This window comes from Hippoglossus hippoglossus, chromosome 11, assembly GCF_009819705.1.
Source record: "Hippoglossus hippoglossus isolate fHipHip1 chromosome 11, fHipHip1.pri, whole genome shotgun sequence".
Classification (NCBI taxonomy): domain Eukaryota; kingdom Metazoa; phylum Chordata; class Actinopteri; order Pleuronectiformes; family Pleuronectidae; genus Hippoglossus; species Hippoglossus hippoglossus.
The window spans coordinates 6,905,881-6,926,108 of NC_047161.1; the positions used below are offsets into that span (position 1 = coordinate 6,905,881).

The following is a 20,228-nucleotide window of genomic DNA, read 5'->3' on the forward strand; positions in this document are numbered from 1 at the left end:
TGAGTGCAACATGACAGCCGGACCTCACATTGAGACCTTTGATAGGTACGATTACAACTTTAACGGCACCTGTGTGTACGAGCTGGCTGGGGTCTGCGTGAAAGATCCGTCCCTGCAACAGTTTAGAGTTCTTGTGCAAATAGTTGACTCTGGTGCAACGTTGGTGGAGGTCAACATTCATGGCAGCTCCATTGTCATCACGAGAGGGATCAAAGACTCCGTTCTGGTGAGTTGCAATGTAGCAAATTTATCTTAGAATGGCTGTTTTTTAAAAGCTGATAATATGTCACATTTTAAATTAAACCCTCTCTTGCTGCAGATAAATGGAAAAAATACCAGCTTACCCTTTAGAGGCAATGTAACAGTTCGCCAGTTTGATGACCATGCTGAGATCCAGACAAAGTTCGGGGTGCACGTCTCTTATAACTGGAATTCAACAGTAAAAGTCAAAGTGCCCAGTACATATGCCGGCGCAATGTGTGGCCTATGTGGGAATTATAATACCAACCCCAAAGATGACCTACGGTTGAAAAATGGTACACGGGCAGTGTCTGCAGACGAACTAGGAAAAAGTTGGAGGGAGAATGATCGGTCATGTCAGGAATCAGCAACCTGCACGATCTCAGGTGATCCGCATTACAAAAACTTCAAACAACATTATTTTGACTTCCAAGGCACCTGCTCCTACACCGCAGCTAAATTGTGCCTTCAGGAAAAATCGCATCACCACAATTTCTCTGTGGTTGTGGAGAATGAGAAATGGACAATGACAGACAAACCTAATTTGGCTGTAGCCACTCTTGTTGCTGTGGAGGTGTACGGTCACACCCTGATCCTCCGAAGGAATCAACTTCAATCGCTCATGGTTAGTAATATTGTTTAGAGATTGTTAATTAATTTAATGTCACTCTGTTCCTTCATTGTAATCCTCATTTTGTATTGATAGCTCAGCAACATATAATCTTTTTTCTGCATTCTTTGTGTTCAAGGTGGATGACATCTTGACAAACATTCCATTTAACCTCAATGATGGACAAGTGAAAGTCTTCCAAGAAGGCTTTGCCTATGCTATCGTGGTTGACTTTGGCCTGAAAGTGACCTACGATATGATCTACAAAATTGAAATCATTATACCTGCAAACCTCATAAACAAAACCTGTGGTCTGTGCGGCAGTTATGAGAACAAGACCAATTCGTTTCAGCTGCCTAATGGAAAAATGACCAAGGATGTAAAAACCTTTGGAGCAGCGTGGAAAAAGCCCACTCCAGGGGTGGTATGTGAGGACGGCTGCAGTGGGGACCAGTGCCCGAAATGCAACCATGCTCAAAAGAAAATCTATGAGAATGATTGTGGAAGAATCCGCGATCCTAATGGTACCTTTGCTGCATGCCACAGCAAACTCAGTCCTGAGTATTATTACAGAGATTGTGTCTATGACGTCTGTATGAGCCAGGGAGATCGCACTGTGCTCTGCAACAGCATCTCAGCATACGTGAGGGACTGTCAGACCCTCAAAGTAAAGCTGGACAACTGGAGGACACCTGATTTCTGCCGTAAGTATTGTTGATTCAATCGACGATCGTTGGCCTTGTCAGCCAACAAAGGCGATCAAGAAAACATCAAGCTAGTGAACGTGGATGTAGAAAAAACATTAACATTTTATATATATATAGGCAACTCGTGTAGTTGCACCAGTTTAGATAGAGATGCATGCTGTTAAGTGGCCTCTTTATCAGGTAATTAATGTGATGCTATTGCTCCATGAATGATCATCCTTTCTTTTGTAGCTGCTCAGTGCTCTGAAAACAGTCACTACAGCATCTGCAGTGGAGCCTGTGCCTATCCATGCCCCGGTCTCACCGCAAGCATGACCTGCCCCACCACTTGCAGAGAGGGCTGCACCTGTAAAGAGGGCTACTATTTCAATGGGACTGGCTGTGTTGCCCAAAAGGATTGCAGTTGTTTCCACGAAGGACGTACCTTCAAGGTGAAGTAGCCCTCAGTCCTCACTGACAAAATACTTAACATCCCTTCTTAAACCCCCCCCCCCCCAGAAATATTTGTCTGTACTATAACAGTTTTACTCTCCTCCTTAGATTGGTGAGTCTATCGTAACTGACAACTGCCATCAGCGCTGCGTCTGTACGGCATCTGGTGAAGTGAAGTGCGAGGACATTTCGTGCAATGCTACAGAGAAATGCCGGGGCGAGAACCATATCCTCGGCTGCCATCCCAAACAGTGTCGAGTGGAGACCGGAGGATCCATTACTCTTTTCAGTGGCAAGACCGGTGCCATCTCTGTTATGGGAGCTTATGAGATCATCACACACTGCAACAAATCGGCGGTTGACTGGTTCAGGGTTGTGGTGATGTTCCAAGAATGTAGAATGTCCGGTGTGAGGAGCGTTGTTGCTATTTACCTCTACTTTAACGATCTGAGCATCACCGTCACCGACAAACAGGAGATCTGGGTGAGTATATTTAAAGGTGTCGTTCATGATTTTGGGAAATGCTTAGTCACATTACTTTGTTCTCATTTCGAGAGGTGGACAAAAAAGCTGAAGCCTCTCTCAAATGTATTGATTGAACCTGAAGGTTGAGTCAGAAGATCGCTTTTACAATGAAATCTGTCTCTGATGCTGTTTCACAGGTAAACGGTAAAAAGGGGACTTCCCCCAGCCGCCCGAGAAACGACATCTCTGTGAGATCCATCGGCCGAGCCATACTCGTCGAGCAGCTGTCGACCTTCAAGCTGCAATTCAGCTACACCAAGGAGATCATTGTGACCGTGAGTGACAGCATGGCGGCAAACGTGTGCGGAGCATGTGGCAAGCTCCTCCCCTTCAGAGACATCATGCTCTTCTCTGTGGGAACGATGCAGGACCACATGGCCCAGTTTCCTGCACAAGACTTCCCCACCTGGTGAGTAGGATAGACGCTGGGTCAGGCCGCGCCCCGAGATCAACATTTTCAACATTAATCATATTTTGAATACAGTTGTTGTAGATCTGTATATTCACACCAATTTAATTAATTTCTATTCTTTTTTTTGCAGTGGGCTGTGATGGAACATGCATCGTCACTGAGAGATCAATGCAACAGTATCATCTGCAGTTAATTCAAATCAAGACTGAAGTGTGTTCTTCATGTTTAATTTTTGTCAAATAACCACATAATAAACTTGAACATTTTGCATCATCATTTTTTTTCCTGCTGTAAAAACTTTCCTCAACGTCACACAGACAAAATTCAACTGACCTTGGTAGTGAGTTACTTTATGTACCATCCATTATATCAAATACAATTACAGTAGGTTTTACTCTATTGCCATTTACTATCTGTTTTAAATCAGTCACCCACACAAGGAGTTACAGTAAATACATTGCATCTATAAGTTGACTTATACGTTAGATCTGCTTACCACGTGTAATAAAACAATTATTAAATGTTAATAAACAGTTGTCACCTTGCCTCATGTATATGGGTGCAAATCCAGAAAGTATAATGGCAGATTTATTTTACTATGTTTGCTCATGTGACTGAAAGAGTCTGTTGTGCACATTGTGATGAAAGTGTCCTGGAAGCTGGTGAAAGGAGAACTCAGGCAGCAGCTGACAGTTCAGTGTAGACTTGATGCATCAAGGAGACCAGAAGTTGGAACAATATACAAACATTAACAGAGTAACATGAGCAATTGTCCCCGTCAAGTCTGAAGATCAAGTCTCACACAACATCCAAATATTTCTCCCTCACCTTGCGTCACCCATTTCCAACAGCACATCCATGAAAGGCTAGAATTGTTGTCACTCTCTATGTTACATGTAGGTGTTTGCATCCTATTGGTTAGTTAAGCCTAAAGAATGCTTCCTAAATCACGTTGTGTCCTTACGTCTTGCTTCTGATGTAATTTAGAAAAGAGTTGTAGTTGGTGCCTCTGAGTTGGAGTTGGCCCTTTATCGATAACCTGACCTTGGCTATTGCTTGGAGGGATACTCCTAGTGGTGCTGTGCGGATGTATTTTGGGAGGATGGTCAAAAATTCCTTCAAACATCCGTTCAATATTATTCTGTTCATGACCTGTACTGTAGCCAGCCACCAGGTGGTGATCAAGGCCTTTTGACAGGGGAGCCGTCCATCTTTTTTACACACAGTCGATCTGTCTCATCAAACCTTTATGATTATTCAACTGGAACAGTGCCCATCAATTAGGTTTGAACGTGTGTGTGTTAAATATTAATTACTGTTGACACTGTGGCCGTTTGGTAACTGCCCATGAGAATAATGGTTGGGTGTGACTTGTGTAAATACATAATTTCTATAAAGTATAAAGTTCAAAATCATATTCAAATACACAAAATGACACGAAATGCACATAGAGGATCAAAGTGAAATTCCTCATTCTAAAGAAATTTCTTACGTTTTTATGCTGTTTTACAATATGATTAAATTGTGGGTACCGATGCATCAAAGCAGAGTTTTACTGTTGTAGAAGGTCAAGGTGATGCCTTTAAATGCAGCTAGTTCACACAACTAGTTTAGTTTTGACAGGTGTTGATCCCATATCCATTTATATCGATGAGGCGCTAAATAACCCAAAGATATTGGCAAACTATGCATATTGTGTATTGTCTCCCTGTGTTTATGTTTGTGTTTGGATTTGTGTTCTCCCTGAGTTTTCAGTTTCCTGTTTTATTTTGAAGTTTTTGCTCCTTATGTATTTTCCACTTTACTTCCTCTGTTTCCTGCCCCTGTGATTGTCTGCACCTGTTCCTCATGTGTTTCCCCTGTGTCTAATTACCCCTCTGCATACACACACACACACACACACAGAGAGACACTCCTCTCACCACCTTGTCATTGTTTATCCTCCATCATCCCTCGCTGGTAGGTTTCTAGTGTGTGGACTGAAAGAAAAAAAAGGACAAAGCACACCACTGTACTTCATCACCTGCATATTTGAGCATTGTGCGCTGCTGTAAATGATAGCAACGTTGTCCAACCTTTTTGCAAACCAGTCTACTGAGAGCCAGGGAGAGAGGCTCAGGAGGTGACAGTGGCTGCAGATCGAGTGTCAATCCCCACCTCGTGTGTCTCTATCTGTGGTGTAGATCAAGATCCCAGTAGTGAGGCAGCAGGAAGTAGACAGCAAACAGAAGGTAGAGAGGAGGGCAGAGATAAGAAAGTAGGAAGTTTAAAGTCCAGTGACTTTTGCTCCACACCTAGTAATAACTTATAACTTGTTAAACTTTAGTTTTCCCTTTTCTGCACACAGGGACACAGAACAGTCGCAACAATGCGGATTCAGATGACTATGGGCCTTCTCTCCATCTTGGTATCCACGGGACTGGTGGTGATTATTATGGGCCAGTACAAGGATCTGGCCACTGTGGAGGAGGAGAGTGACAGGGCGAAAGAGGATTTCCAAAGAACGTTTGATCGAGTGTCAAACAAGGAATTATTCAAAGATTCGGTGGAGAAGCTGCTGCAGCAGGGGAAGACAGCATTGGAGGAGCTGGAGCCTTTAGTGTCCAAAATGGTCGCAGAGATGCAAAAGAAGGAGAAAGAAGATGAGACCTGTCAAAACGAAAAGGTAAATAAAAAGGCCCACAAAGCCATGCTGGAAAGCAATGACTCAAGTACTTTACAAAAGTAGAGTTTCAGGTTTTTATCCTTGAATAACTAAGTTTTGTGCCACTTTATACCTCTGCTATACCGTACTTAAATTCAAAAAGCATATGTTGAGTTTATACTTTATATTTTGAAAGATTAAACTCATGCTCTCCGATCTATTTCTTTTGGCTACTCATAAAAATCCGTCTAGTTGAGGCTCAGATGCATTTACCTTAGATAAACTACTTAAACGGTCTCTTTTAAATAGCTGAAAGTCAAATAGATGTGCAGCAGAACTTTGTGTTTTCTTCTTTCCCAGTAATAATAAAAAATTGTATATCCACATAGCACTTTTCATAGCATAAAAAGCAGCCAAATGTGCTTCCAATAAAATAGGTAGTTAAAACAGAATTCGGTAATAATCTCACGATACGTCAGATTTCTCTTTTGACCCGCAGGCCAGGGTCTGACCCCAATGTTGGGATCCACTGCACTAAACTGTAGTGCATCTATAGGAGTTAGTTCCACATGTTTTATTTTATTTAGTTTATTGTTTTATCCTCATGTGAAGCTCTTTGCAAATTTGTTAGAATAAAAGTGGTCTAAGATTATTATCATAAAAAACACATGAAAAATGTACTTAAGTACTGTAATGAAGTAAATCCACCTTGTTACATGCCACGGCTGCAGCAAATACATTGTCATTCATACATCAATGTTAACTGTCTTTGAATGTTATTCAAATTTTTCTGCAAATCATGTTCTTTTACTCACTTCTTAATATGAAAATAATTGTACACTGGCTTGATGTTTCACTTCGGTTCACTTTGACATTTCCTTTCCTTCAATCTTAGCAACCAATACGTGATGAGATGGCTAAAACAGAGAAGGAACTCATAGACACTGAAGGTATAAACACGCAACCACCTCACAGATCATTTGCTGCCACCATGTGGAGAGATGACAGTGTCACCGAATCATCTCCATCTCTTCTCTGTCATTAAGCTTCTCTAAAAGCTGAGTCTGATGCCTGGAAGCAGGAGATTGCCAAACTGCAGGAACAACTGAAGGGACACAGTCCAATATGTAATTTCCTGAGGGAGGACCAGGGAGCTGTGTAAGACACAAAAGCTGTTTCTTACCACAACATAAATCAAACGTTTGCTGTTACAGAGCATATATAAGTGGATTAACAATGATATTATTTTGTGTTTTAGGCAATTATGTCAGATGTCCACATCATTCGCACCCTTTGAGATGACGGCAAATGCATAAAAACCTCAGCAACCAGGAGACACAACCACATGCCAGCAAATCAATGTTTATGTCAAATTTGTTTTCATATTACTCTTTTCATTGATGTATGAAGTGGTATAGATATGTTGTTGAGCCAACATTAGTGCTATGACATTGATAATAAAACTGTTTGATGTTTTCGGGATCTTTTTGTCCCTGTAAAATTATTTATCATTTCATTTAGGAGAGAAAGTGAAACTGTAAAGGCGTTCAGCAGAGCACATATATATATACGTCCAACTAGTTTTGACAGGTGTTGATCCCATATCCATTTATATCGATGAGGCGCTAAATAACCCAAAGATATTGGCAAACTATGCATATTGTGTATTGTCATACAGCTCAACAGCACCACAAACTGCAGCCTCCAAATTCATCATGCAGTTAAATTGACACCTGTCTGAAACAAGTCTAAAAAAGAAATCTTATAAGATAGAATTTACAGCAGGATTATTGTTGGAGCTTTATTTTAGCTGTCGGTGTACCTAATAAACTGCCACCTGAGTGTAAATACAGACACTGGCGCTCTCGTCTTCAGGCAAACAGTCAAAGAAGATCATGTTAGAAGGAAATACATCATATATATATATGATTTTTTACTTATTACACACCTACAGTAAGATGCCTCCTCTTGGTTTTTTCATGTTGTGGATCATTAGAGGTGCAGCTGGGGACTTTCGACATGCAAAGCTGGTTTGACGGGGAGTTGACATAGAGGGTTGGGCTACTGGAAAGCTGACAAAGCTGTTGGGGCTGTTTGTTATCTGCTGCTGCTTAAACTGACATTTACAGCCACTTGTTTGTTTTTTTGTGAATTTTCAGATTGCACATTAACAAATATGGACTGCAGATGTTGGATTTTTTTTAAATAAGTGAAAATATTGCAAAAGGTTTTCTACTGTGCTGAAATAAAGTGAACCACGATGTGTGATTTTAATGTTGCTGTAGCTCCTGCTCCACAGAAGAGATGGAAACTTTATATATCGTTGTGCAGACAGGAGGAGACTCCTGAAACAAACACAAATGACATATTTCTGTCACGTTTCCCTCCTATGCACTGGTTGTATTTCAGAATGAACTATCTCCTGATATTCTGGAGCTCTGTCATTCTGGTTGTTATAATGAAAATAGTGATAGTTATAGATGTATTATTGATATTAGTGTTGTTGTTCTTCTTCTTATTATTATTTGTCATGACTCTGGACTCTATATTTTGGACTTTGCCCTCTGATATTAAGAGTATTTTAGTTATTGATTATAGATTCTTTGTTTATTTTTCCCTGTGTCTCCCTGTGTTTATGTTTGTGTTTGGATTTCTGTTCTCCCTGAGTTTTCAGTTTCCTGTTATATTTTGAAGTTTTTGCTCATTGTGTGTTTCCCACTTTACTTCCTTTGTTTCCTGCCCCTGTGATTGTCTGCACCTGTTCCTCATGTGTTTCCCCTGTGTCTAATTACCCCTCTGCATACACACACACACACACTCCTCTCACCACCTTGTCATTGTTTATCCTCCATCATCCCTCGCTTGTAAGTTTCTAGTGTATGGACTGAAAGAAAAAAAAAGGACAAAGCACGGCGCTGTAGTTAATCACCTGCATATTTGAGCATTGTGCGCTGCTGTAAATGATAGCAACGTTGTCCAACCTGTTTGCAAACCAGTCTACTGAGAGCCAGGGAGAGAGGCTCAGGAGGTGACAGTGGCTGCAGATCGAGTGTCAATCCCCACCTCGTGTGTCTCAACCGTGCGGTAGATCAACATTCCAGTAGTGAGGAAGCAGGTAGTAGACGGCAAACAGAAGGTAGAGAGGAGGGCAGAGATAAGAAAGTAGGACGTTTAAGGTGCAGTGACTTTCACTCCACACCTAGTAATAACTTGTTAAACTTTAGTTTTCCCTTTGCTGCACACAGGGACACAGAATAGTCGCAACAATGCGGATTCAGATGACTATGGGCCTTCTCTCCATCTTGGTATCCACGGGACTGGTGGTGGTTATTATGGGCCAGTACAAGGATCTGGCCACTGTGGAGGAGGAGAGTGACAGGGCGAAAGAGGATTTCCAAAGAACGTTTGATCGAGTGTCAAACAAGGAATTATTCAAAGATTCGGTGGAGAAGCTGCTGCAGCAGGGGAAGACAGCATTGGAGGAGCTGGAGCCTTTAGTGTCCAACCTGGTCCAAGAGATGCAAAAGAAGGAGAAAGAAGATGAGACCTGTAAAAACGAAAAGGTAAATAAAAAGGCCCACAAAGCCATGCTGGAAAGCAATGACTCAAGTACTTTACAAAAGTAGAATTTCAGTTTTTTATCCTTGAATAACTAAGTTTTGTGTCACTTTATACCTCTGCTATACCGTACTTAAATTCAAAAAGCATATGTTGAGTTTATACTTTATATTTTGAAAGATTAAACTCATGCTCTCCGATCTATTTCTTTTGGCTACTCATAAAAATCTGTCTAGTTGAGGCTCAGATGCATTTACCTTAGATAAACTACTTAAACGGTCTCTTTTAAATAGCTGAAAGTCAAATAGATGTGCAGCAGAACTTTGTGTTTTCTTCTTTCCCAGTAATAATACAAATTGTATATCCACATAGCACTTTTCATAGCATAAAAAGCAGCCAAATGTGCTTAAAATAAAAAAGGTAGTAAAAACAGAAGATTTCTCTTTTGACCCGCAGGCCAGGGTCTGACCCCAATGTTGGAATCCACTGCACTAAACTGTAGTGCATCTATAGGAGTTAGTTCCACATGTGAAGCTCTTTGCATCTTTGTTTGAATAAAAGTGGTCTACATATAAAGATTGTTATTGTTATAAAAAAATGTACAGATCCATGAAAAATGTACTTAAGTACTGTAATGAAGTAAATCCACCTTGTTACATGCCAGGGCTGCAGCAATACATTCTGTCATTCATACATCAATGTTAACTGTCTTCAAATTTTTCTGCAAATCATGTTCTTTTACTCACTTCTTAATATGAAAATAATTGTACACTGGCTTGATGTTTCACTTCGGTTCACTTTGACATTTCCTTTCCTTCAATCTTAGCAACCAATACGTGATGAGCTGGCTAAAACAGAAAAGGAACTCATAGACACTGAAGGTATAAACACGCAACCACCTCACAGATCATTTGCTGCCACCATGTGGAGAGATGACAGTGTCACCGAATCATCTCCATCTCTTCTCTGTCATTAAGCTCCTCTAAAAGCTGAGTCTGATGCCTGGAAGCAGGAGATTGCCAAACTGCAGGAACAACTGAAGGGACACAGTCCAATATGTAATTTCCTGAGGGAGGACCAGGGAGCTGTGTAAGACACAAAAACTGTTTCTTACCACAACATAAATCAAACGTTTGCTGTTACAGAGCATATATAAGTGGATTAACAATGATATTATTTTGTGTTTTAGGCAATTGTGTGCGATATCTGATGTGTGATCTGAGATGACGGCAAACGCATAAAAACCTCAGCAACCAGGAGACACAACCACATGCCAGCAAATGACTGTTTATGTAAAATTTGTTTTCATATTACTCCTTTCATTAATGTATGAAGTGGCATTGATATGTTATTGAGCCAAGATTCGTGCTATGACACTGATAATAAAACAGTTTGTTTTCGGGATCTTTTTGTCCCTGTAAAATTATTTATCATTTCATTTAGGAGAGAAAGTGAAACTATAAAGGCGTTCAGCAGAGCACATATATACGTCCAACAAGGCCCAGCAGTCCCCTCACAAGTTACTGGTTTTAGTTTTTTGGTAATTGGTTAACCTGACCCCAGTATCCCACACCTCGTTTGCCCCAAGACTGCAGTTTATTATTATTTTTAAAATGTTTAACGTGTATAATTAATTAAAAAATAAATAACTGTAAGGAGCAAGCTTTCCGTGTGACCCACAAATTGTGACTGCAGCTTCTCAAGTGTGTGAGTCACTGGTGTAAACGTGAACACGACACCTGCCACTGTAAAGAGTGTATTTGTATTTCAGTAGTATTTGTATTTCAGTAGTGAAATTTGATGGTGATATACCAGGAGAGAACACATGTGGGCAGCACTGAGGGACTGCATAAGTTTGTATGGGTCTAAACACATGAATACATAGGTGTAATTAAACAAACAGATATTGATGAGCCTGCATTTCAGCCATTTTACTCTATATCACTTAGTCCAAAGTGCATAAGTGGAAAAAAACCACACGGTTTACAATTTTTTTTACAGAATGTATTCATTACCCAATTTATGGAGCGACTGTAAGAGCCAGATATTTCCATCAGGATTTGGTGAAGGGCAAAACCGAGCTAAAAAAGAAATGTTGACATATTCAACATTAGGAATTTTTACTCATAATGATAATGATGAACATTGATACTTAACTGCTGGATGTTCACAAGTTTCAAATATAAACGTAACAAGTAATATGTCATTGTTGAGTTGAACCTTGAACCCAAAACAGAGCACTGAAATGAAAACCTATTCCCAATAACAATCAAACATCACTTTATTACTTTTTGTCTGCTAAAAATCATAAATTAAAGTTTTCTTTTATTGAACGACCTGAAACTAAAAAAGGAATTTTCCAGTTTCCTGTATTTTCAATTAGAAAATAGTAAGCCATGAAAAATAATGTAAATATTTTTATGTAAATTATTCTATTTTTTATTTTATTTTAAACTGTTATTTTATCAACTGATTTTTGTAAACGCACATTGATCAATATCGTAAATGTTTTTAAATAGACATTTTCTTGTTCTTTTGCCTTATATCGATCTTAAAGAGACATTCAATTCAATTCAATTCTATTTTGTTTGTATAGCACCAAATCATGATATACATTATCTCAAGGCACTTTACATAGAAGGTCAAGACCTAAAATATTTTAGGCCTATAGCAGCATAAATAAAAGATAGTTCAGGACTCACCTGATCCAGCCCTAACTATAGTGCATAGACCTGCTGTTTCATTCAATTAGATTTTAAGGGGTTCGGAGATTTCTAGGATTGATTCATATTTAATATTTCAATATCGATATTTAACATGCTTCAGGTAAAGGTGAAGGGGTTCTCCCTCCGAATATTGATGAGTCATGAGGAAATGATGATACTCTGACCTGGAGGGTCTTAACATGACTGTGCAACTTGACCTGCAGCCGCATCAATGCTGCGTCCCACAGAGCAAGAGAGGGAGGGAGAGAGAGAGAGAGGGAGGGAGGGACTACTTTCTCAGCAGGGAGGAGGAGGGAGGGAAAGAGGGAGGAGGGAGGTGAGTTATGCCAACAAGCCGATTATTAAAGGCTACTGAGGGCACACACACACAGACATACACACACACACATTCACACTCAAACACACACTGAGCATCTGAGGCTGCAGAAGTTTCTCTTTTCCCCTCATTCATCTCAGGAAAGTACTTTTTTAATGGACGACGCAACTTTTCATGGATTTTTATTGTAAGAACTGGAGTCAGGAAATTTTTATATATGATATTTGATTTATGATTTGGAGATTTGCAATGTATAGGGTGTAATCAGCAGAGAGGTAAGAGTGAGGTAATGGTATTTTGGGTTTATGTGGCGTCACTTGAAGATATTGCACTTTTAAGTTCGACTGCTCTATTGTAAAGTTCATCTTGTCATTTTATTGTTCTAAATATGGTTGGCTATATAACTCTGTAAATGAAGTTAACTAAACAGAAAATGACATCTGTGAGTTACCTTTTTTAGTTACTGAACTTTATAGTCAGGCCCCAAAAGCCAAATTACAGGGACATTAGAGTCCTCTTTGCTGTGAGCAGTCTAAATTGGAAGGTGTTGCCATGACCAGCCCCTCCAGGAGTATCGACGACCACAGACGCGTCTATGAGAGCCCGGCTCACAAGCCAGAGACGCCCAGGTACCGCAGCTGGAGCAGCCTCCGCTTCTCACGGTGGAGAAGTGGCTCCCAGAGGACCACCCCCCCTGGCACCCCTTCCCCAAAGGTAGACAAGAAGGGCGATGTGAGCAACACTCTCTTCACCCTAGTCAAGACCCACAATGAAGACTACACCGCTGACCCTGATGGCCTGCTGGACACCAACGAGGAGGGGGACGGAGGCAACGAGGACCTCCCGCAGGACCAGTCCTCCTACTTCCAGAGGCAGTTTGGCTCCTTGCTGCAGCCCGGGGTCAACAAGTTCTCCCTGCGCATGTTTGGCAGCCATAAGGGTGTTGCTGCAGAGCAGGCCAGGGTCCAGAGCTTCGGCTCGTGGATCATCCACCCCTACAGTAACTTCAGGTAACCACGAGGTTGGATTGTCTTCAGAATTTCCTCTTGTTGTCACAGTTTTTTTTATGGGAAAGTTTGCCTACATTATTTCCACAGTAACGGTAAAACCACATGAAACCTTTTCCCAGCACAAAACTACCCAATTTATCATAAATCTACCTTGAGATCTAAAAAGTCATCGACTGAGCGATTCAATCCAGTTCGTCCAAGGACAGACTGCGGTACAACAGCTGATGTCATGGTTCCTCGTGCATGATAAGGCGATGAAGGGATTTGATTAGTGATACAATATATAGGACAAGATCATCTGGATTAATGATACCACTCCCCTGTGACTCCCTTTCCCCCTGTTTACGAGAAGGAAGAACTACATTCATTGATCCCGATAATTTAGTGTTATCCATGTCATTCCTTGGCCTAGTTTTGTCTCACTTTTCGGAGGATTGGTTCGATCAATTCAGCTTTTGGGGCCTAACAGCATCTTAGCCGTGATTCCCAAGCTATCCATCTGTGTGGTGACTAATAACAACAACCATCAAATTTAAACAATTTTTAAACATCAGGCCTATGCCAGACAGAGGGGATAAACCCGTGCAGAGGGATTATTGCCCATAAGAATCCCTATAATTCCAATCTTGCTCTATTATGCAATAATACACAGACAGCTGAGGGAGGGATTATTGAAGGCCTGCTACCCTTAAACCTTATGCTCTAACTTCCCCTTTAAAATGGATGAGTTGGAACAGAACGTTTGTGATGCTCAGCTTTCCTGTTCAGGGGTGAAGGTCGGTTTTCTTTTGCATTTGGAATCCAATTTAAAGTGGGTTGGGTTATTCACGTAATAACTCCTCTTACCAGTTTGTTCTGCAAGGGGCTGTCAGCGCTATCATGTGGTTTTCATCAGCAGATGGAGTTTGTGCAGATGTAATGGAGACACAGATGCTCGGACCTTCTTCGGTTCTGAGCACAACATGCTAGCTGGTCTATGAGGAAGTATTTGGTGACAGCGTTGTAATGCAAATCCAAATGTCAACATGTCTACATGCTCACAATCATAATGTTGATGCTGATAGTCTGGACGTAAGCAAGGTTTAGTGTCTTAGTTTGCTGGTTAGTACTAAAGATAAAATGCAGCTGAGGTATTTGGTACAAAAAGCAAAGTTAAGGACAAATTCAAGTTTGGCGTGATAGTGGTGCTGTATGAAAAGTAAGGAAATCACCAAAATGATCACAATTCTGAGGAAAACTGATTTCTATGGCAATTCATGCAGTTGCTTTTGAGTCATTGCACTCAAAGTCATAGACGTGCAAGAGAAGAACCAGGGCTGACTATATATATATATATATATATATATATATATATATATATATATATATATATATATATATATATGGTATGCACTCACTACAAATAAACAGCAGAGTCTTTAGCGGTGATATTAGCAGCATGCAACCACTAATCTGTTGCAGCATAAGATGATAAGTAGGCATGTAAACCAGCGTGTAGACACAGGGGACGTGGACACAAGAGATTGATGGAGGGATAAACGTGATTGAAAATGAGGAACTAATCTATCTGTGCCTCCGCTCTGTCCAGCTAAAGAATGTGGAAGGTGCTTTTCTCACAGGGTTCACATTGCGATCGGCGAGCTGTGACGGTAATCAGAAATAGTCTGGTTCCTATTCTGTTACTGTGCCCTTGTAATGAAAGAGAGGGGAGGAAGAGACTGAGACCCGTGGTGATTGACACATGATGGAAACAAGCTGTAAGGAAACCCAACCCGAGTATAACAAGACACGGGAGACCTACAGTAAAGTGGGACTTGTATGACATGAAGCAGACAGTGATTGAGCTTCAACACTCTGAAGTCTGACCCATCAAACCAACACATCGCAGGTCAGACCTCTCCGGTGGCGTTTACGTATCTGCAGCGTCTTCTTTAAAGTACATTGAGCCTGGTGAGGTGAACATCATGTATTTTTAATAAGAGGGGTTCCTGTGACAGAAGCTGTTATGGGAGTAAGGGTCACTCTGAAATGGGACAATCTCTGCACGGCACCCTGTACACCTGATGACTTCAACTCACCTTAAAGCAACACTGTGTAACTTTTACTGAGCAACAGCGCCCTCTGCAGGCACACCTGGTGATTCATTTTGTTCCATGTCCAAACAATTAAGTGGATTTAAAGTCGAGAAAAAAACACTATCAATCTCTGACTGCGAAGTCCCACTCTCTGAACTGAAACACAACTGAATGGTGGATATTACCCATGATCCTTAGCTTCCTGAACCAGAAGAGTTGCCTCTGTAACAAACACCAGACTCTATTTAGAATTCTTCATGTTTTATTTTATGGCTTCTTCCCTGACCCATAATGCATCCATCCATCCAAACACTGATAAAAACATAACCTCCTTAGCACTAGTGGGAAAAGGTTTGTGGCAAGTAAGCAAAAAATGAAATGCTTGCAGTTTTATATTTTCCCAACCTCGACTTTCCATCATTCCATCATGTTCTGTCCAGGTTTTCCTGGGACATCGTGATGCTCCTGCTGATGATGAGTAATCTGGTGATTCTACCCTGGGGAATCACCTTCTTTGAGGACCAGAACACCGGCCCCTGGATCACCTTTAACGTCCTGTCTGACACTCTCTTCCTCATGGACTTGGTTTTCAACTTCCGCACCGGCATCCTGGAAGGGGACAGCCACATCATCCTGGACCCCAAAGAGATCCGCAGGCACTACCTCCGCACATGGTTCATGGTGGACTTCATCTCCTCCATCCCCGTCGACTATATCTTCCTCATCGTTGACCTGGAGTCCCGGCACGACTCGTCTGACGTGTACCGCACTGCCCGCGCACTCCGGATCGTGCGCTTCACCAAGATCCTGAGTCTGCTGCGTCTTCTGCGACTGTCTCGCCTCATCCGGTACATTCACCAGTGGGAAGAGGTAAAGAGAGGAAGAAGGAGAATATTATTACAGTGTGGATGAGAAATTCAAAATCTTTCTTATTGAATGTTTTTTCTCTCCATGAAAAATTCCCCTCTGTCAGCTTTTCCATATGACGTATGACCTGGCCAGTGCAGTGGTGCGAATAGTGAACTTGATTGGCATGATGCTGCTGTTGTGTCACTGGGATGGCTGCTTGACCTTCATGGTGCCGATGCTGCAGGACTTTCCTCCAGACTGCTGGGTAGCCAAGAACAATATGGTGGTGAGGAGGCCGACTATAGGACAAACATTATAGAGAAATATGCTTTTATTTCAGAAAGTCTGATTAGCTTAGCTTAGCATAAAAACATAACAGTTGAGAGTGGTATCGATCTTGTCATTGTTCAATAAATGTCAAATGATTCCTTTAAACCTGAAATATTTTGTAATGTGTTAACATTTTACCCATTTTAAAGCCAATTTAAAATTTGTAAATCATTTAAATTAAAGGAATGGAGTGATATTGTGGGAAATACACTTGTCTGGTTTCTTGCTGAGAAACACATTGAAACCATTATCATGTCTGTAGAGTTAATATACTCCCACCATGAGAGTGGTGTCAATCTTCTCATCCAACCCTCAGCAAGAAAGTGAAATAATTTCCAAAATCTTTTCCTTTAATTGCAATTGCAAAAATTTTAAATTGGTTGTTTTCCTTACTTTCCCACGTAATAATAAGTTCCAGGAACTTATTATTAAGCCTCATTATGAAATAAATAATGTTGTTGAAAACTTAACCTATGCTAAATTAATCAGGCATTTTTTATCCAACACTGTATGATCATGTTAAGTATGTTTTCTCATTACAACATTGTTTTGTCATGTCTCCTCTACCATCCATTTCCCAGAATGCTACATGGCACATACAATACTCCTACGCCCTGTTTATGGCCATGAGTCACATGCTGTGTATAGGATACGGCGCCCACCCTCCGGAGGGCATGAGCGATGTGTGGCTCACCATGATCAGCATGGTCGTGGGGGCCACCTGCTACGCCTTGTTCCTCGGCCACGCAACGACCCTGGTTCAGTCTTTGGATGCGTCACATCGTCAGTATCAAGAGAAGGTGAACATCTGACCGGAAACATTTAACTGACAAAAAACATTTTGACCCTCAGCCACAGTTGTTTTGTGGACAATACGTCCCTAAGAGCCTCACATGGATGTGAATGTGATTCTGGCTTCACAACCATTTACATCACAGGCTTGCTCGTACTTTATTGGTGGAAAATGTGCCAAATGCCTGGAGAATATGTGTATTATCTAACAGACTTTGTGGCCTTGTTGTGACCTTTTCCAGGGGATTTTCACAAGATAAAGCAGAGCGGATGAATAGACAAATGGCGGCACCTTTGTTCTGGATCACTGTTTGCTAATGCCCATTACAAATGAGTTTGTAATCCACTTAAAACCGCAAAAGCCACAACACAAATAGAATAAATGCATAATTATTAATTCAGCAAACACATGGTAGAAAATGTGATTTAATCTGACAACAATCATGTGGAATTTCAATCGTATCGTCACGAATATTAAATCCCAAAAATTGTTTTGTACAAATGTTTTATAGTATAAACAAGTGGAGCAGTACATGTCGTTCCATAAACTGCCAGCGGACGTGAGGCAGAGGATCCATGATTATTACGAGCAACGATTCCAGGGCAAGATGTTTGACGAGGACAGCATCCTCGGAGAGCTCAGTGATCCGCTCAAGGAGGTGGGTTCCTCATTAAAACTTTGATTTGACTTGGTGTTTCTTGCTTTCTCTGTAATTATATCTTTTAATGACACCTGTCCACAGAGATGGAAATGTAGGCCTGGACAATAACATTGAACATTTGCCAAAAGAAATTATATAATTATATTAATTATTGATAAATCTTATTTTTAAATGCAATGTTTAGTCCAAGGTGACGTTTTCAAATATCTTGCTTTGTTTAAAAATAGAAACTCATGTTTAAGATGATATGAATCAGATAAAAGCTGAAAATGTTCACATTCTGGAGCTGGATTGTTTAGAAATAGTTCATATGGTTTGTTTGTAAATGGCTAAAATGATTAAATATTTAACAAGTTGTAGATTAGATTTCTAACAGCTAATTAATCAATTGAATATTTGTTTCAGCTCTAATTGAATTTGAAATTATTAAATTTCGGTATCGATTGATATTGTGCAATACATTGGATCACATAAATTATTACATAAAATAATGGCATTGATGCTATGTGCAGCAACCTGTATGTTAATGATAAAACTCTAGGGCTGCAACTAAGAATAATTTTCATTAATGTGTAATTTGACAGTTATTTTTGTTTTGATGGGAAAATGCCCATCAAGTGACTTTTCTTTTTTGTAAATATTTTATATATTTACACAATAAAGACAGATTTAACTCAATCTCACAATTTCTGAATGTTTTCTCTCTTCTCTCCACCGTGCAGGAGATAGTCAGCTATAACTGCCGTGGGCTGGTGGCCAACATGCCCCTGTTTGCCAACACTGACCCTCATTTTGTGACAGTGATCCTGACCAAGCTGCGTTTTGAGGTCTTCCAACCTGCAGACTTGATTATACGAGAAGGGACCCTGGGTCGGAAAATGTACTTCATCCAGCACGGCGCCGTCACTGTCCTCCCGCGTGGCAGTAAGGAGATTATGCTCAGCGATGGAGCGTACTTTGGGGGTAAATCATGTCATCCCCATCAAATCAATAAGAGGTTCAGTGATTCTGGTTCCCCATGATGTTGTTCTCCTGTTAAAGCTGCCACTGACTCCCTCTTCTCTACTCTATGAATCATTTGGACTACAGGGTATATTGTAAAAATTCTGTCATAATTAAAAAAATTCAGATACATTGTTTTGCATAAAAAACCCAGAGATGTTTAATGCAATGCCACACAAACAGAGAAATGATGCAGATACTTGCAAGTGATAGGAAACGATTAATGAAATAGCTTAATAATTCTAAGTCAATCAATGAAAATATTGATAATTGATATGTGACAGTTCAGCACATGAATCTATTGCTTTAACAGTCAACCTCTCATTTCAGAGATCTGCCTTCTCACCCAGGGCCGACGCACAGCCAGCGTGAGGGCCGACACATACTGCCGTCTTTACTCCCTGAGCGTGGAAAGTTTCAACGAGGTGCTGGAGGAACATCCTCTGATGAGGAGGGCCTTCGAGAGCGTAGCTGTCGACCGACTGGGACGAGTGTCCCGCAGACCCAGTTACCAGCCTCCCCCAGCAGAATGATTTCCTCTGCACCAGCACAGAGACACTGGTGTAGGATATTTAACACTTTGACTGAACTGATTGCTGTTGGACAAGATGATGGAGACCCTCAATTTTATTTATTAACACATTATTGCTGCACCTGGTTGGAAATATTGAACCTGTAAATCTCAGTATTCTACATGATCGTTTTGTGTTAGATTTTTCAACACTTCTCAGGTTAGATCCACTGTATAATTAAAAAAGTATGAACACGAATGAGAAAGTAATCTCTTCTATTGTTGGTGATACGTGTTCTCTTTACCACATGTAAATAGGAATAATTTTCCCGGCCTGTATGCTTTGAGACTGCAGTTTCATTATCCCTCACACATCCAGGATATTAGAAGCACACAGCAGCACCAGCTGGGATATACGTGTTGCAGCTTTATGCAGCTCTGATTCAAATGATCCCACAGGCCTGCAGGTTGCATCAAATGAGGGTTTAATACCATTGTTCCCTGAGGATAAGCTGCTGTGATGTAATAACTGTACAGAGACAGGCTGTACGCAGCCATACGTCATTGTTTGATTCACCACATGTCATATTTGGAGATGTTTATTTCATCACATTGAACTCTACCTCTGTATCCCTACAGTTTATTTCCCAGTATAAGTGTTTCCACAGATGAATATTAGAGTCACTCACTTTCCTTGCACCTTCATCTGTTTTAATGTCTGCAAACAAATGTAAAAATACATTTTTTTTTATTATTTTAATTTCAGAAGTAAACCTTCTGAAATTAAGCCTAAAATAACAACATTACAGATGGTTCAGAGTTGTTTA

General features: G+C 40.6%; 3 protein-coding genes across 3 annotated transcripts; all 3 read left to right on the top strand.

Moving 5' to 3' along the window:
• The first annotated feature begins 10 nt into the window (after positions 1-10).
• LOC117770665 (IgGFc-binding protein-like) lies at positions 11-4,277 on the top strand. The gene is made up of 4 exons (XM_034600318.1): positions 11-226; positions 320-865; positions 990-1,176; positions 3,954-4,277. The coding sequence occupies exons 1-4, from the start codon at positions 11-13 to the stop codon at positions 3,962-3,964; spliced, it is 960 nt and encodes a 319-aa protein (XP_034456209.1). The 3' UTR covers positions 3,965-4,277.
• A 4,387-nt stretch (positions 4,278-8,664) lies between these two features.
• LOC117770601 lies at positions 8,665-10,484 on the top strand. Its single transcript, XM_034600221.1, has 4 exons — positions 8,665-9,133; positions 9,955-10,009; positions 10,106-10,217; positions 10,318-10,484. Exons 1-4 carry the CDS (start codon positions 8,837-8,839, stop codon positions 10,343-10,345), a joined length of 492 nt encoding a protein of 163 aa, XP_034456112.1. The 5' UTR covers positions 8,665-8,836; the 3' UTR covers positions 10,346-10,484.
• Positions 10,485-12,722: 2,238 nt separating this feature from the next.
• LOC117770666 (potassium/sodium hyperpolarization-activated cyclic nucleotide-gated channel 2-like) lies at positions 12,723-19,554 on the top strand. Its single transcript, XM_034600319.1, has 7 exons — positions 12,723-13,180; positions 15,696-16,125; positions 16,229-16,390; positions 17,016-17,234; positions 17,739-17,885; positions 18,611-18,851; positions 19,221-19,554. The coding sequence occupies exons 1-7, from the start codon at positions 12,723-12,725 to the stop codon at positions 19,421-19,423; spliced, it is 1,860 nt and encodes a 619-aa protein (XP_034456210.1). The 3' UTR covers positions 19,424-19,554.
• Positions 19,555-20,228: the final 674 nt, after the last annotated feature.

Excerpts from the sequence above, each read along its gene's own strand:
- LOC117770666 (XM_034600319.1), top strand. The coding sequence starts at position 12,723 with ATGACCAGCCCCTCCAGGAGTATCGACGACCACAGACGCGTCTATGAG. Across the intron at positions 17,886-18,610 it reads TCAGTGATCCGCTCAAGGAG|GAGATAGTCAGCTATAACTG; the intron begins GTGGGTTCCTCA and ends TCCACCGTGCAG. Across the intron at positions 18,852-19,220 it reads CGATGGAGCGTACTTTGGGG|AGATCTGCCTTCTCACCCAG; the intron begins GTAAATCATGTC and ends CTCTCATTTCAG.
- LOC117770665 (XM_034600318.1), top strand. The coding sequence starts at position 11 with ATGACAGCCGGACCTCACATTGAGACCTTTGATAGGTACGATTACAAC. Across the intron at positions 227-319 it reads GGATCAAAGACTCCGTTCTG|ATAAATGGAAAAAATACCAG; the intron begins GTGAGTTGCAAT and ends CTCTTGCTGCAG. Across the intron at positions 866-989 it reads ATCAACTTCAATCGCTCATG|GTGGATGACATCTTGACAAA; the intron begins GTTAGTAATATT and ends TTTGTGTTCAAG.
- LOC117770601 (XM_034600221.1), top strand. The coding sequence starts at position 8,837 with ATGCGGATTCAGATGACTATGGGCCTTCTCTCCATCTTGGTATCCACG. Across the intron at positions 9,134-9,954 it reads AGACCTGTAAAAACGAAAAG|CAACCAATACGTGATGAGCT; the intron begins GTAAATAAAAAG and ends CTTCAATCTTAG. Across the intron at positions 10,218-10,317 it reads AGGGAGGACCAGGGAGCTGT|GCAATTGTGTGCGATATCTG; the intron begins GTAAGACACAAA and ends TTTGTGTTTTAG.